The sequence below is a fragment of the Cibotium barometz genome, chromosome 33, assembly GCF_041138505.1.
Source record: "Cibotium barometz isolate CiBa-2024 chromosome 33, ASM4113850v1, whole genome shotgun sequence".
Taxonomy (NCBI): domain Eukaryota; kingdom Viridiplantae; phylum Streptophyta; class Polypodiopsida; order Cyatheales; family Cibotiaceae; genus Cibotium; species Cibotium barometz.
The window spans coordinates 23,740,622-23,755,653 of NC_141078.1; the positions used below are offsets into that span (position 1 = coordinate 23,740,622).

Sequence of the window (15,032 nt, forward strand, 5' to 3'; positions counted from 1 at the left end):
CAAGTACAAGGAGAGAGGTGGAGATTCAAGCCACATAGATGGTATTTTGAGAGAGAGAAAGAAAGAAAGATATATTAAGCGTCTACTAAAGACCCAATGGGCATATGAGACCAAAGTGATACAATAATGTCCATGGCATATCTCATCATGGAATGGAAAATAAAACAGAAAAAAAAAATAAACATAGCTATCTCATGGGGTGATACAAAACCGTCCATGGAAACTCATCATGGATTACTAAGAACATAGAGACATGAGAGTAACATCAGCTCCGAGTAGATGGTATACCACTCTCAAAAATATCAAGCATGGGGCTAATGAGTATGGCCAAGAGGTCTCCCTAAGCTATGTCACGTGGAAAGGTAGCTCGATAGCAATGGAGCATGTCCTATATCTGGAGCCGATGAGGTGATCGTGGCTACAGCCGAGGGACCGGGGGCGTCGGGCACACTAGAGTGCGGAGGCTCAGTCTAAGGTAACTCCTCTCGGGTGAGGTAGGTCCGGAGCAACTCGTGGAGGGTCCACAAGATCCACTATATCGATGTCCTCCTCCTACTGGGTCTGGAAGAAACTGGTGATGGTTGGCTGGCGAGGGAGGGGGCGGGGTGGCTGGGGCTGAAGCTCTCTCAAGGTGTCCCTATGTCTGCGGAGCTCAAGCAGGGAAGAGGCCTAGGCAATGCTGGTCCTGGAAGTCAATGATCCTGTAGAGTGGACCAAATCCCTCACGAAATAGACAATGAAACCTCCCGCAGATCTCATAGTATACTGGACATCCTCTCCTCTATGGCTCTCTTCGTATGAGCTTCCCGACTCTGCAGATGCGCTCAGCTCTACTTGTCTCCACTCTGAGGCGGTGGGATGAAACCCGTATGTGGCCAATCGCAATCCGCATGGCATGGGACATCTGAACACTCAAGTAGCCTAGCTGCTGGATGAATCCATCCTCAGTGAGTGTGAGGAAGTGATCTCTGTAGAAGTGCATCTTCATGGGGAGCTCTGGAGGTGTGATCCATGTGCAATGGGTGTAGAGGCTGAGAAGATCTATCCGGGAGTTATATTAACGTCTTCAAAAGACCCAAAGGGTCTATGAGACCAAAATGATGTGTATATAGTGTACATGAAATCTCATCATGGATGAGACCAAAATGATGCGTACATAGTGTACATGAAATAAGAGAAAACAACAGTAAACTAAAACTGAAAACTGAAAGCTAAGATCTCAAACTCTGAGATTATACAAGATGAAAAATCTAGATCCTACTATGCTAGGTATAGGGTACAATAAGTGAGGGATATGGAAGAGCTAAATCAAAACAATCAATCAACCTTGTATGTCAAGCAAGATAGTTTGAGTGGAAAAGATATCTTCCATAGATTGAGTTTGCTTATAACAATAGTAAGCATGTGGTTACTGGATTTAGCCCATTTATGCTTATGTATGGTTATCAGCCAAGGTCACCCATTGTCGCAAGGCTAGATGGGATCAAGTTGCGATCAACAATGGATTTCTTACAAGATATGCAAGATATGTTGAAAGTTGCAAGGAAAAGTGTAAAGATGGCTCAAGATCGTGCTCAGTATTACACTAACCAACTACGAACCTTGATAGTTTTACAAGAGGGCATGTGGGCGTATCTGAAAGTCCCAAGGGACTCTAAGATAATGAGGACTAGTAAACATTACAAGTTATCTTCTTGATGTTGTGGTCCTTATCAGATCACAAAGAAGATTAGTGATATGTCTTACTACTTAGCACTACCTCCTGAAATCAAGATTCACCTTGTATTTTACGTCAAATGTTTGAAAGAACGACCGGGTGAAGGTGATGAGATTGTGTCAGTAAAGGAGATCCCTAACCTCACGAATATGACTAGGTATATTCTTATGAAACCCGAGTTGGTTCTGGATGGATTTACTAGATCGTCTCAGCATATCATCTACTCTAAGTACTTGATCGAATGGAAAGGACAGTCTGAGGTCGAGGCTACATGGGAGTCTATGCACAATCTAAATAGTTGCTTCCTTGAATTCAATGTCGAGGATATCAATGGTTCTTAAGGGAAGAAGTATGCTACATCCTAAGGGTAATCAAGATTAAGACCTTCAAGTTAGGTTAACCATGGCGTAGGGATTAAACATCTTAAGTGGGGGTTAGTAGCTTTCATGAGACATGCTATATTTGGTTCCTTGTTTATAGGAGGCCTATATAAGTGAGTCAATTTGACTCCTCGGACCTGGACTCAAGACCTTGAGACTACTCCATGCTTACATCCGAAATATCATGGTCAAGCTTTGAGGGCCTTCCTCTACCGACGAGAGATGCCAGATTATCCATAAGCAACCACTATTTCACCATACACACGGGCTATCATTAAAAGAATCAACAAATTAGCCAATGAGGTGATAGCCCAAGTGGTGAAGATGTTTGCGTTCAAAACCCCACAAGGTGCTTTCTCAACGGTATCACTTTTGTAGGTGGATAAAATGCGCCTACGGGCCGTGAAAAATGGTAACTATGGGAGGATCTTGGGTCTAAGGCTAGTCAGATTAAAAAAAAGAAGCCCCAAATTACCATGGATGTAAGTAAACCACCTCTTCTAGTGATCTTCCCCATCACCATGGGTCTTCAAGATGCCATATGTGATAGAAAAAACTAAGCTAAAGTAAATAATACTTCCACATATACCATAAATCCAAAAACACTGAAGAAATACAAACTCCGGCAACTATAAAATCCGTGTAGAACAATCCAAACAACTTTAGGCACCATCCCAACACTATGAACAAGTCGAGCTGTGGCAGCATGAGCAACCAAAACAGGTCGGGGAGCACCAATACAGCTAGTACAACAGGTACAAAATCTAAAACAGTAGGTCCATGGGCTGGTACAATAAATACAATCATTGGTACAAGTAGAGTGGCTAGCACAACCTAGCACAACAAGTACATGGTTGGTACATTAGGTACAATGCATAGTTGCACCCGGTTCGCGAACCGCCGCAGAAGTTCGATTCGAACAGTTCGGTTCGGTTCGATCCGGTTCGTTCATTTCGGTTCAAAGATTGCCGTTTTTTTTCGCCATTTTTTCCACCGTTTTCTAGCCGTTTGATGGGTGTTTTTTGGGGCTCTTGCTTGCTTGCCTTGGCCCTTGAGGCTTGAGGCTTGGCAAGTTGGCAACTTGGCCCTTTGGTTGCCAACTTGCCTTTGCTTGAGGCTTGAGTCTCTAGGCTCTCCCTATTATCTATATAATAGGCCCTCCCCCAACCCCATCCTCACAAGTTCTCATTGCTCAACCCTCCCCTCACAAGTGCTCGAGTCTATCCTCTCCCTTGAGTCTCCTCTAGGCTCTATCCCTCTTCCTCAAGGGCCAAGGCTGAAGCCTCCCCCTCAAGGCTCAAGCCTCTCCCTCTTCCTCAACTTTCAAGCCTCTAGGCTCTCCCTCTTGAGTCTTGAGTCTTCCTCAAGCCTCTCCCTCCCTCTCCCTCTTCCTACCTCTCCCTTTCCTTCTCCTGGGACCCTTCTCTCCTCTCACCATGCGAGAAAAGCATGAAGCCTTTACTTTGCACACCATTACCCATGAGAAGAACAAGGGGAACTTGGAGGCATGGAAGTGGACTTGCAAGTATTGTGGCAAGGCCTACACTAGTAGTGCCACTAGGCTTCTTGCACATCTCTCCAAGATGGGGGGCAAATTGCACCTTGCAAGATGATCCCTCAAGACATTTCCGATAGCATTGTGAAGAAGTACTCCTTGCTTGGCAAAGCAAGTGATAGTGGAAGACACTCCCCCCCCTCCCGGCCGTTGCCGCCACTCAAGACGAAGTCATCCCACCGGCAAGGGATACATCCTCTTCATCATTCTCCGCATCCTTCTCCCCCTTCACCAACTCCAACCCCTCATCACGTGTACATTTGTCTACTTTCATTTCTATACAACTTGCAAGTTGCAACATTCTAAATTTTTATGTTTTGGGTAAGTTAGAAGTTGTAAGTTGTGACTTCTCTAAGTTTTGAATCTATATTTATATTTTTAAGTATTTTTTAATGGACCGTACCTCCATTGTTTTTTTTTTAAAATTTAACGGTGCCTTCCGAGACCGTATTTGAACGTACCGTACCGAATCGAACTTTTCGTACCTAACAACTATGGTACAATGGCAACGTAGCAAGTCCAGTTGGTGGTACAACAAGTACAATGATTGGTACACAAGTACTAATGATTTAATAGAAGCAAGGGCATATGCAAGCCCTTTAACCTCCACTGAGTAATCATTTATACTCAGCTTTTCTCTGGTCACCTTATGTAGATCTTGCTTTAGTTGTGCATCTTCTGAGCCTGAATGTTTGTGCTGAAATAGCAAGGGTACCGCCATAGAAAAGTTAGAGAGGTAGAGTATCCTTTTGTAGAGGAAAGTAGTGTGTGAAGACTTTCCATAGAGTGTTGTAGACAAGAATGCGAGCAACCAACATGGAAGAGGCTAGTTTGCAACAATAGAGCCATCTCAAATTAAAGATTTGGGGCTCTCATGAGCTAGAATGGTAAGTAAAAGCTATAATGACCAGTGGAGAGCTCAGGTGACATGAATAAGGCCACTTGTCTCAATTTGATCCACAATCCTACCACATGTCCCAATTTAAGAGATGGTCTCCTCCATAAACTTCATCTTTAAAAATATCTCAACGTATACATTTTGTCAAAGGTGCTTTGGCAAGTCCCACCATTTGCTTAATTTACGAACATAATGGTGCGAATGGAATTTCCATTGGGAGTTGTCAAAAAAAAATAGTAACCCTCCTATATTTTAAGAGTCTGTTCCTTTGTATTCCACATGTATGTGAGAACCATGTAGAAACATGTTTCAATGCTAGATCTCTCCCAAATCCTTGGGAGCTCACCATACATGCTTTTCACTTGACACTTGGGTTCCAATGCCTATTTCTGTGTCCAAGAAACCATCTCTCGCCCCCCATTCCCAAAGCTTGTACAATAATGCATATTTGGCCATCTTGACCCCTTTTCATACTGGAAATGTCTTGGACTGGTGACAATTGTCCAGCATGATTTTCCTCGAAATTCCACACTGATAAAAGGCTCAAGAGTCACCCTGAACAAAGCCCACCAGCAGTGCACCCATTGTCTACAGATTCTGGTCTACGGCAGCCTTCCTTTCACATCAAGGAGATTCTTCAGTGACACACGATGCCTCTCCATCGAGTAGTGACACGGTGAGCCTCTCAAGAGTCATAGAATCCCATGTGTTAGATATACATACCTAGATGAATCTAGGAACATGCCCAAATTTCTCTTATAAGAAAGTGCAATTTATAACCTCATGGTAGTCATCCACAAGACAATAAACCATTTTCAGTGTCATAGACCCTTTGGGTCTTTCGTAGACGTTTAATACAATCTTTCTTTATGTGTGTGCACACACGCACGTGCGTGCATGCATGCATGCACAGGTGTTTTAGTGTGTGCACACGCATGTGTACATGAGAGAGAGAGAGAGAGAGAGAGAGAGAGAGAGAGAGAGATTTTGTTCCTGATAAGGCACCAAGTGTGTACCTGCACACGTGTGTTCATGCATGCATAGGTGTTTTAGTGTGTGCACACGCATGTGTACATGAGAGAGAGAGAGAGAGAGAGAGAGAGATTTTGTTCCTGATAAGGCACTGAGTGTGTACCTGCACTGAGTGCTTTTCTTCCCTGGTTATGATTAAGGGAACTTTTAACATGAAGGCATCATCCTCTTGCTCTAACACAGAAGTCCTTGACAAGTCCATGTTCTTTGTGTTGTCTTCTGAAATGGGCTTCGATTCTAGCTTGTCATGCATATCAGAATTCCTTCCTATTGCTATATTTTCTGCACCTTGATGTGAAAGTCCCTTCCTGACCAGCCAGCCTCTTACCACTGCAAACGAAGAATTGTCATTATCTTGGACAATATTCTAGTCCCATCAAAGTACAGATTTTGAACTAAGTTGGAAAGAAAATGCTTGAAAATGTACAGAAGCTTGACAGCATCAAGTTTCAACAAGCACAACTCAGGCCCTTTACACATATAAGAGCATAATGGGTGCACCGGGAATCCCATATGGACAAGCAAATATTGACTCCCCCTGCCACTTGCCAGATATCTGAAGCTTCTGGATGGGCGGGTATATGTGTAAAGACATTCATTTTAAGAGAGGGCAAGCACATAGACACATCCAAGACCGCTTCATTGTAGCTTGCTGTATGGGAAAATTTTATACGGCCATGTCTGATAAAGAAACTCAATGAGACGAGTAATGTAAATCATGTTTTTCAGACTTACAAGCTTGCAAATAGGTTACTGCCCTTTTCTGCTTCTCTAAGTGATATCGGAGTTTATAACCTCGATAAGTCTTTTGCACACTAACAATTCTCTCAAGAAGCTTTTCCCAGATATGCTGCAACTTATCAATCTGCAAAAAAGTATGTAAGACAGTAGCATAAGTAGCCATACAATCATGGCTACTCACAAACCTGCTTGAACCACATCGAGCTTAAGCATTAAAATCCCATGCTGCTTCTTACAAAAAGGGTTTCTTACTTTGAATAGCATTGCAGTTATTTGGATTTGCATGAAGGTAAGAGCAGAAAATCACCTGCCCAGAGCGAAAAAAGAGCATTGTCAATCCCTCTTGGTACATGTCAGGAGGTATATCGAATCGCTGCAGTACTGCTACACAGATGCCAAGAGCATCTTGGCCCTTTGCAACATTTGGTGCAAGTAGGACACCAAACCTGCATATAAGAGTACACGTGTGGAGAAATCAAGTACCAAAACCCTCAGTTCAATCAAGCATTACATGAAACTGAAAGAGGAAATACCTGCTTGCAAAAAGCTGATGTGAAATTTTTATTGGATAGCCAGACCTTGATGCTCTCACAGCTTCAGGCACCCTGTTGGAGCACAGCTGCTGCAATAAGAGATCCTGCTCGAGTGAGTTTGTGAGCAACGATTCATTTGGCCTGATGCAAAGAATGAAATGCGGTGCAGTGTTGTCCAACCACTGCATCATCTGTAACACTCGTTCCTGGAAACCCCTTGCATCAGACACAGAATGTTCTGCATCAGCACCAAGACTTTCTAATGGCACGCATTAACAAAGGGTGTCTCTTCTAGCCTCTAGGGCAACACAAGGCCATAAGTGCAAACATTGAGTATAAGATTTCTCTCCTTTAACCTGGCGTCTGAAAAAAAAGGTCTCCTGTAACAGGTCTGCAGACCAGCTCTTTTGGAAGGGATCCTTATCCTTTTCTGTTGAAAGCCCCAGCAATCGCGCCATGCATGAATGTAAGATTTGGAGAAGCTGAGGACTAAGAGTCTCCTTGATTCCCTCAAGAAAACTAGAGGCTTCATATGTCACCTGCAGATAAATTGATTACATCTTTTACTCGTGGTCACAAAGCACTACTGCCCATCTACAAAATGGGAACATATTAAAACAAACAGCAATAGCTGTTCTTTTAACCAGAACAACATGAACCTCTCCAAAACTGTGGGAGATCACAAACTCCAGGCTGTTCTTTTGTTTGCAGCAGGCACTATCAGCGAACAGTGCTTCAAACCTTCGAGTGAAGCTCAAATCTAACTCCTTCGAAAAAGCACAGCTCTCATCGTGTAATAAAGGAAATAAACCCTGTTCAAGGTAGCTAACACAAAGTCACTCTTAAGTACTGTACAAACACATCACAAAAGGCTTTTAAAGGATGTGAAACAAAATACCATGTAATACCATACCCACGACGAAATGATAAACTACTCAGAAACCCTAATATCATACATAGGCACCATGGAGCCCCACCCAAGTGACACCATTTAAGTACTTCCAAAGACTTCAAAGCATAAAAACTCACCTTTTCCATAAAATTAATGCTTTCTTCGTTCCTTGAATAATAAATCCTAGAACTATTTGATCCTCCACAAATAATGTCCTGTCATGTAAACCATAAAAACCACTCATTTTTTTATGCTTCAAGTGTTGATAGAAAGGTTAAGAGTAGGACACATGATAGGGTAAGACAACATCTTATATGTACACACATGCATCCACGCATGATAGACAAGACAATGCACCTCATGCACACACACAGTCGTCCACAAATGTATCCTCAAGGACAAGATCACCATTCAATAAATGAGGCAAAAGCTAACACAATTAAATTGCCATGCCATCATTTCCTAAAGAAATGCCATGCCAAGGCTTCTCTTGGGAAACAAAGGCTTATACAAATTAGAAAAAGACTACCTCTTCATCTTGTTGAAAAAGATGGTGTTGAATATAGTGCTGCAAGTGTTCATGTGAATAATTTACAAGCATGCCTTCAAGTCCATTTCTCTGAAAGCCATGCTGGTGAGTCAGCATGACTGCCCAAGATAGCAAATGCACATCGACATTTACAACACCAAACCGGTTACAAACCTTAGAAAAACCAAAACCAGGTGCATCCACAATAGTAATACACTTGACATCACCATCCTTTTCAACCTCTAATGCTTTGTTGATTTGGACCACAAGCCACTCAAACAACCTTTCATAGATTGATTGGGCCAGTGCATCCCTGGCAGCAACCATCTAAATCCACAGCATTCCTAAAATGTGAGTTAAAATCCAAGCAATACTATCAAGTCATGATCTTAGAAATGGCTTTTCTTCCAGCGAAAAAAAGGCAGATGTTACAAAAATCCTTCAGCAACCTGCAAGGAATGGCTAGCTTCTTTGCCAGGCTGAAACCCAAGAAGATGTGTACTTACATCAACTGCGCACTCTGTGGTACCAAGAGCTTTTAATAGGTGCTCTCTAGAGCACTTCAGCAATTTTGTAGCATTATCAACAGCTGAAATGCATGTGTTTAGTCAGGCCGGGATGCACTAGGGTAGCGTAGGTGCATGCATTTTATGGGAGATATCAGTACCACATACCTTGATTCTCATTATCAAGGGTAGAAAACGTGATGTTTCCAAGCCAAAGTATTCCTGCCAGCATAGTGAAAATAGCTTCTTGATCTTCCTCAGTGAATCCAAGGGTACACAGAGCATTCTGCATCCAAAACATCAAGCTATTAAGACTAGACTTTCATACACAGTAGTTTGTGACTCTTATTGACACCATTAGAAGCTGGAAAGAAAAGCAAAGAGTGTGCTCTTCGCAAGAGTTTCTCACAAGCACTGACTGAAACTGGGCATGATAATCAGCCCCATCCACACCATTGCACCCACTCTTGTTCAGATATTCAAACTCCTTTGCATCTCTTAGGTTCAGCTTCTCTGCATCACATGCAAAGACATAAGGATCAGCCTAAACACCGATAACGATCAAGGAAAAGACAAGCAAAAAGTTTCACTCGATGTTTTACCTCTCAAGGAAGGGCCTGCTCCTTCACAGAGCTGGTAAAAGATGTGATATGACTGTTCCCCCTCAGCCCGACATACAACTCGCGACTGCCATCATCAGCAACTTCAAAATCAGCATTTATCAAATCAAACTGTACACAGCAATTTTCAGATCAGTCACTGAAAGTTAATTGCCAAATTACCACTAAGCATGAATTACATGTTCCTAATAGTCCCCACACTTTTACGCTTAATCCACAAATAGTATTCTAACCTACACTAGCATTCAACAACTATATACACAAAAGCATTACCTTCTCAAAGAAAACTTTAGAGCCAGCCGTTGATGTGCATCAGAATAAGGATGTGTTGAGCCCATTTGAGAAAATGAACAGTGGCCAAATCAGAATTTTCCTTCTCTATAAAATTTGCAATTAAAAAGCCAACAAGAGAAAATTTTCTATACAAGAAGCCTGCCTTTCGTGATTTTTTTGGGAGAGAGAGAGAGAGAGAGAGAGAGAGGAGGAGGAGAAAAAAGCATTCAATTTTTTTTTGGCAGACTACTATTACGTATCAATAGACCATACAAAATCTCAGGTAGAAGCCGGAACAAAAAATCCTCATCCTAAAATGTATGGTGATCTCAACAAATCTGGGGCACAAAGGTGCCAAGAGAGTCCTGTGGGGATCAATGAGAAAAAGATTCATTGAAACCACACACAATGCGCTTTGCTTGCACAGATCTCAATGGTCCCATATACAAGCCCATGTGGCCATAAGAGTGTGAATAATATCTCCCCAGAGAGTACAAATGCACTGAGTGACGTATATCTGAATGCCCTCTATAGCCACTGTACATCTAGCCCTCCAAATCTGCCAAGCTGTGATACTTGCAATGATCTCCCAAGTAGTATCAATGCTCTGCAAAGGTGGTCTATACTGTGTATGAGGAATATCCAGTAGCATGCAACGTTGGGCCACACCTCTGCATATCATTATGGCAGAGTCCAAATCCCTCTCCTCAAAAAATATATGTGGACCACACTAAATGAACCAAACAATAGCACCCCAAGTAACATTAATGGTATCTCGATTCTCTCCTCAATCTGCTCATAAGCTGAGCTACAGAGCCCCAAATCCTCTTGGCAGCTCTACACCCCCATATGCAATGTTGCACTATCTCAAAAGTTACCAAGGCATCTAGGACAAGAGAGGTTTGCTCCAAAAATACCCCTCCACTGATTAATGGGGAGACCACCATGTAAGAATAACCAAAAGAAGTAGATCTCTTGTATGAGTGCCAAAGTCTGCCATAATCTCTTTTGAATCAATGGGGTAATGTCATAGCTCTCCTCAGTGGCGCCTGAGAGAGTTATGACATTTCAGAAGAAAGAAAGAGAAATGGGGAAGGATTAGTGTCCTAAATTTAAAAGTATCCTCACCAGTTTGGCATTTCGCACCACATAATTTTCCCAAATGATCATAATAGACATCCATCATGTTTCCCTGGAAACAAAACAAGAGCTTAAGATTGTTTTCTAAGCACCAAGAATGCACGGCCCAACATCAGTTCAATATAAACTTCACATATTGGCCAAAATACATTGACAATACTATTAACATCCATGCAAGCAATGATCAAAGATTATTGCACAGTTCACAAAGGCCAAAATCTGAAATCAAATAGAAGATTAGAGCATTTGGGCAACATACAAAACGGCTTGCATTGGGATTGTTGGACAACTTTGCATTCCCAAAAGCTTCCAAAATTGGATTAGTCAGCAACAACATATTTCCAAGCTGAGTGTTTCCTCCACAAGAAACCAAGTACTGCATTGTTGATTTGGCTGACTCTGTCTTTCCTGCACCACTCTCACCACTGAAAAGTACACGCATGGATAAGCTTCACACAATCAAGCTTTGCTTATTTTCACAGACTAGCATAAAAAAACAACACGCTATTTAATAGCCTAGGATGATGATCCATACTGAGGTAGATCTGACCCACCACCTGTTCCTAGAAGCTGGCAGTTTATGAACACAAGCAGCTTTTCCTCCCCGAGTCCAAAAACTCTCCATTAAACCTTCATATTCCTCTGCCTATATCATTAGTGCTCATCAAAAAAATCAACTGAAGGAACAAGCCGTTCTCTAAGAAGCTAGTCTATTCCCCTACTTCCAAGCTTAATGAAAGTATCCTTGAAAAAAAAAGCCCAACAGTGTATCCACGCTAGCTACCCCTTTTATCACCTTCTCAATACACAGCATTCCATTGGCATGCACTTCATTCCTAACAGCTCTAGACAGGTGTCCCATATTCTTCCAGGAGTGAAAGGGAGAAAAGGAGTACAACTACATGGTCGAACTGATGCAGAGCAAATTATAAAGAGCAGGCAAGTGGGACAGATTGGGTCTAAAAACTCATCCATAGTCGATGGACCCATTTGGTAATCCTATCAAGCTTCAACAACCTTGCCAACACAAGACCAACCAGAAGGCAAACATGCTCCAGTACCAATGTTATGAACAGTGCTAAATGATAAGCCCTCAAGGCCACTCCACCTCCAAGAATAAAGCAACAATAAACGAAACAAGTTTACTGACATCCAAAATGGTAAGCCCTCAAGGCCACTCCACCTCCAAGAATAAAGCAACAATAAACAAAACAAGTTTACTGACATTCAAAATGGTAAGCCCTCAAGGCCACTCCACCTCCAAGAATAAAGCAACAATAAACGAAACAAAACCGTTCTACAATAACTAAATCAGAACAATGCATCACGTATACACATATTCAAGTAGTTGCTTCCTTGCATAGAAACCTTTGTCTAAACTCCCAACCATAAATCAAATGGAAATCTGAACACACCTGATAATAACTGATTGGTTCATCCCTTCTGAAACATAAGCGACCAAACAAAAATCTTAGATGCAACTCAGAGAAGAGAATAAAAATCAAGTTCAAGAACTGCATAAAACCGGCATGGTAACAGAAGTCCAATGCATACCCCGCATCATGGCTTCAAATGCATTGTCTGCTATTGTATAAACATGGGCATGTACAGTGCCTTTGGCCCTTGTTTTAAATGCTTCCAAAGAGTTGTGGCTTCGAGCTTGATATTCTTTGGATGGAGTGAGTGCTATCAACATGGATCCAGCTTTTGTCTGCAATGCCCAGAATCCAGCATTGCAATACAAAGCATCATGCAATGTGTGTTTCCAAGTCGAAGATGTTATAGCTGTGCATTATCAACTTAATGAGTTTGAATGACTCAACTTAATGAGTTTGAATGACAAGGTCTGAAGCTTACATAAATCTTGTCAAGCCCATATCTCTTTTGCAGATTGTGTAGAATCGCAGGCTCATGGATGAAGCTCAACTGCATAAGGTCCTCCACACCATCAAGAACTTCCGGGTTTGCAGGAAGAAGCTTTTCAAGCGGTGTTTTTAGAAGCTGCACAAGAAGATTTACAACAGCATCAGAAGAACAACAAAAAAAGAAAGAAACTGTTACCAAACACAAAGACGGGTAATGTTTCTGCTGAACTGGCAGCAAACTTAGCAGTTTTCAGTACTTCAAAAGATTTTGAAAACCCATAACCTTTAGAGCTTGTCACCTGGCCATCTGCCATACAAATAATTGAGTCATTGTCACCAGATGATTGGACAACACCAAGCGTCCATTTATTCTCTTGGTTCAAAAACCATACTCGAGAGTTCTGCCCGCAAACAGAGATATTGTCAGTGTTGAAACCCCAATTTATTCCAATCATGTCTTCCAAGTTATGAACTACATACATAAGATCTTTGCTTTAAACCATCAACTCCATATAACAAAGGATATGCCAGTTTAGTACTATGAAGCACTAGTGTGCCCTCGCCATGTGTGCCTCTGCCAGGACAGCAAGCTTCCTCTCTATCAACGCAATGGGGTTACAAGGGCCTCTCAGAACCTCATCTTTCAAGGGACAAGATGGTACGCCCTCTATGTGTCCACTATACTTGTTCACAATCTCCTTATGTTTCTTTGAAGTTTGTGGTCTCCACTAGTGGATATAGTTCCACGAACCGTGGATCTGTTGGATGCTGAGGATCTCCAAGATGTCTGGAGAAAAGTCATGGATGTCTCAATGCAGCTAATTGTGTAGAGGTCATGTAGAAGCCCTTCATACGCTGAGGAAGAAGCTGACTTAATCTCCAGAAGAGGTTGACATTTATATAAAGGAGAACAGATGAAGAGGGACATTGCCCTAACCTTCGAAATGCCACTCAGGTAAATAGTGAAGGAGATTTTGGAAAGGTGAATGGAGTCAAGGTATTGATACTAAACACAAAGGATTTGTTGGTCCCAGCAGTTGGTACACAAAGCTAAGCTCCTAGTAACACCCATTGAAGTATGTATTTTGTCAGGTGTTTTTTCAAGAGGTGTATAATGCAAGTTCACCAGCATAGAATGCGACGCTCGATATACATGGTTAGCAAATAGATACATATTCAGGACGCCTTTTACAAGCACTGGAAGTGATTTTCGGCTGTCGTTATACATGGTTAAGCAAATAGACACACATTCAGGATGCCACCTTCACCATTACAGGCACTTGAAGCAATTTTGGGCATTCATTTCATCACAAGCTGAACATTGAAGGCAACACTCCGGCTTCATGTTTGAAGATATGCATAAGGGGATGCCACCAGCATCATTAGATGCATGTGCCATGATGACTTGGGCCATGTACAGGGTAAATTATGTCAAAGAGACGATTGTGAGCCAAAGAAACATTTAACCTGTCATTGTGAGCCAAAAAACATCTAATATTGTGAGTGCTACAAAGGGGATGCCACCGGCATCAAGCCTCAGATGCAGCCATGACGACTTAGGCCATATACAGAATGAATTAGGTCAAACAGAGACCAATGTGAGGCAAATTAGGTCAAAAACATTTATATATCCTTCAAGAGATTGCAATCCAGATTCAGCTTTTTAGTTCAGTACTTTTTCATTTTGTTGGGATGACAGAGGATACCCCATACAGGTACACCGATTTGTCTCATAGGCCGAGTTCGGTCTTTTGGAAGACGTTAATAAAATCTTTCTCTCTCTCTCTCTCTCTCTCTCTCTCTCTCTCTCTCTCTCTCTCTCGCTCGTACAGAGATCACCTACATGGGCAGCTGGGTGGAGGTAGCAAACTCATATGTCTACTTGGGGGTGACTTTCACGTGCTTCAACAGACGCTTCTCCATGAGACAGATATCACAGGACAGATTGACGAGGGGATACGCTGCACTTGCCCTCCTAGATAGACAGTGCCACTAGACACTTCCAGGAGCCCAGGACGAAGGGCTGTTGACACACTAGACTCCGGCGATGATGTATGCATCCCCATTCTGGGCACCAGGCTTATCAGCGGCAGATTGGCAGTGCATAGAGCATCCACAGATTTTGATGCTATCCAATTCGTCACCATTACCATACCTGCCACTACTACAGTCTTCTCGGGTGATGGCGGAAAGAGGGGTGCATCCATCCTGGTATGCTTCAGTCCTCACATGGTTCACCACACACGGACTACAGATGAGCCAACTACCCCCATTTCAGAATGACCCACACTCCCCCTACACCAAGCTCACACATGTGGATAGGAACCAGGTAATTCGATATGACTTGCTAC

At 42.4% G+C, this 15,032-nt stretch overlaps 1 protein-coding gene across 5 annotated transcripts in view; it reads right to left on the reverse strand.

Moving 5' to 3' along the window:
* The window catches only part of LOC147619413 (myosin-1-like), a 64,433-nt gene that overhangs the window by 17,567 nt on the left and 31,834 nt on the right, over positions 1-15,032 (reverse strand). For 3 of the 5 annotated variants that reach the window (XM_086773054.1, XM_086773055.1, XM_086773056.1), the window contains 20 exons: positions 12,981-13,082; positions 12,674-12,817; positions 12,371-12,527; positions 12,232-12,259; positions 11,076-11,241; positions 10,805-10,868; positions 9,677-9,690; positions 9,386-9,470; positions 9,193-9,296; positions 8,952-9,069; positions 8,784-8,866; positions 8,452-8,604; positions 8,278-8,367; positions 7,886-7,963; positions 7,516-7,668; positions 7,213-7,395; positions 6,857-7,062; positions 6,631-6,769; positions 6,318-6,447; positions 5,686-5,912 (listed from right to left, as the gene is read on the reverse strand). In XM_086773054.1, coding sequence (XP_086629180.1) covers positions 5,686-5,912; positions 6,318-6,447; positions 6,631-6,769; positions 6,857-7,062; positions 7,213-7,395; positions 7,516-7,668; positions 7,886-7,963; positions 8,278-8,367; positions 8,452-8,604; positions 8,784-8,866; positions 8,952-9,069; positions 9,193-9,296; positions 9,386-9,470; positions 9,677-9,690; positions 10,805-10,868; positions 11,076-11,241; positions 12,232-12,259; positions 12,371-12,527; positions 12,674-12,817; positions 12,981-13,082 — 2,424 coding nt within the window. Of the gene's footprint in view, positions 1-5,685; positions 5,913-6,317; positions 6,448-6,630; positions 6,770-6,856; positions 7,063-7,212; positions 7,396-7,515; positions 7,669-7,885; positions 7,964-8,277; positions 8,368-8,451; positions 8,605-8,783; positions 8,867-8,951; positions 9,070-9,192; positions 9,297-9,385; positions 9,471-9,676; positions 9,691-10,804; positions 10,869-11,075; positions 11,242-12,231; positions 12,260-12,370; positions 12,602-12,673; positions 12,818-12,964; positions 13,083-15,032 lie in introns of those variants that run through there. The other 2 variants (XM_086773058.1, XM_086773059.1) reach the window with 2 other exon arrangements.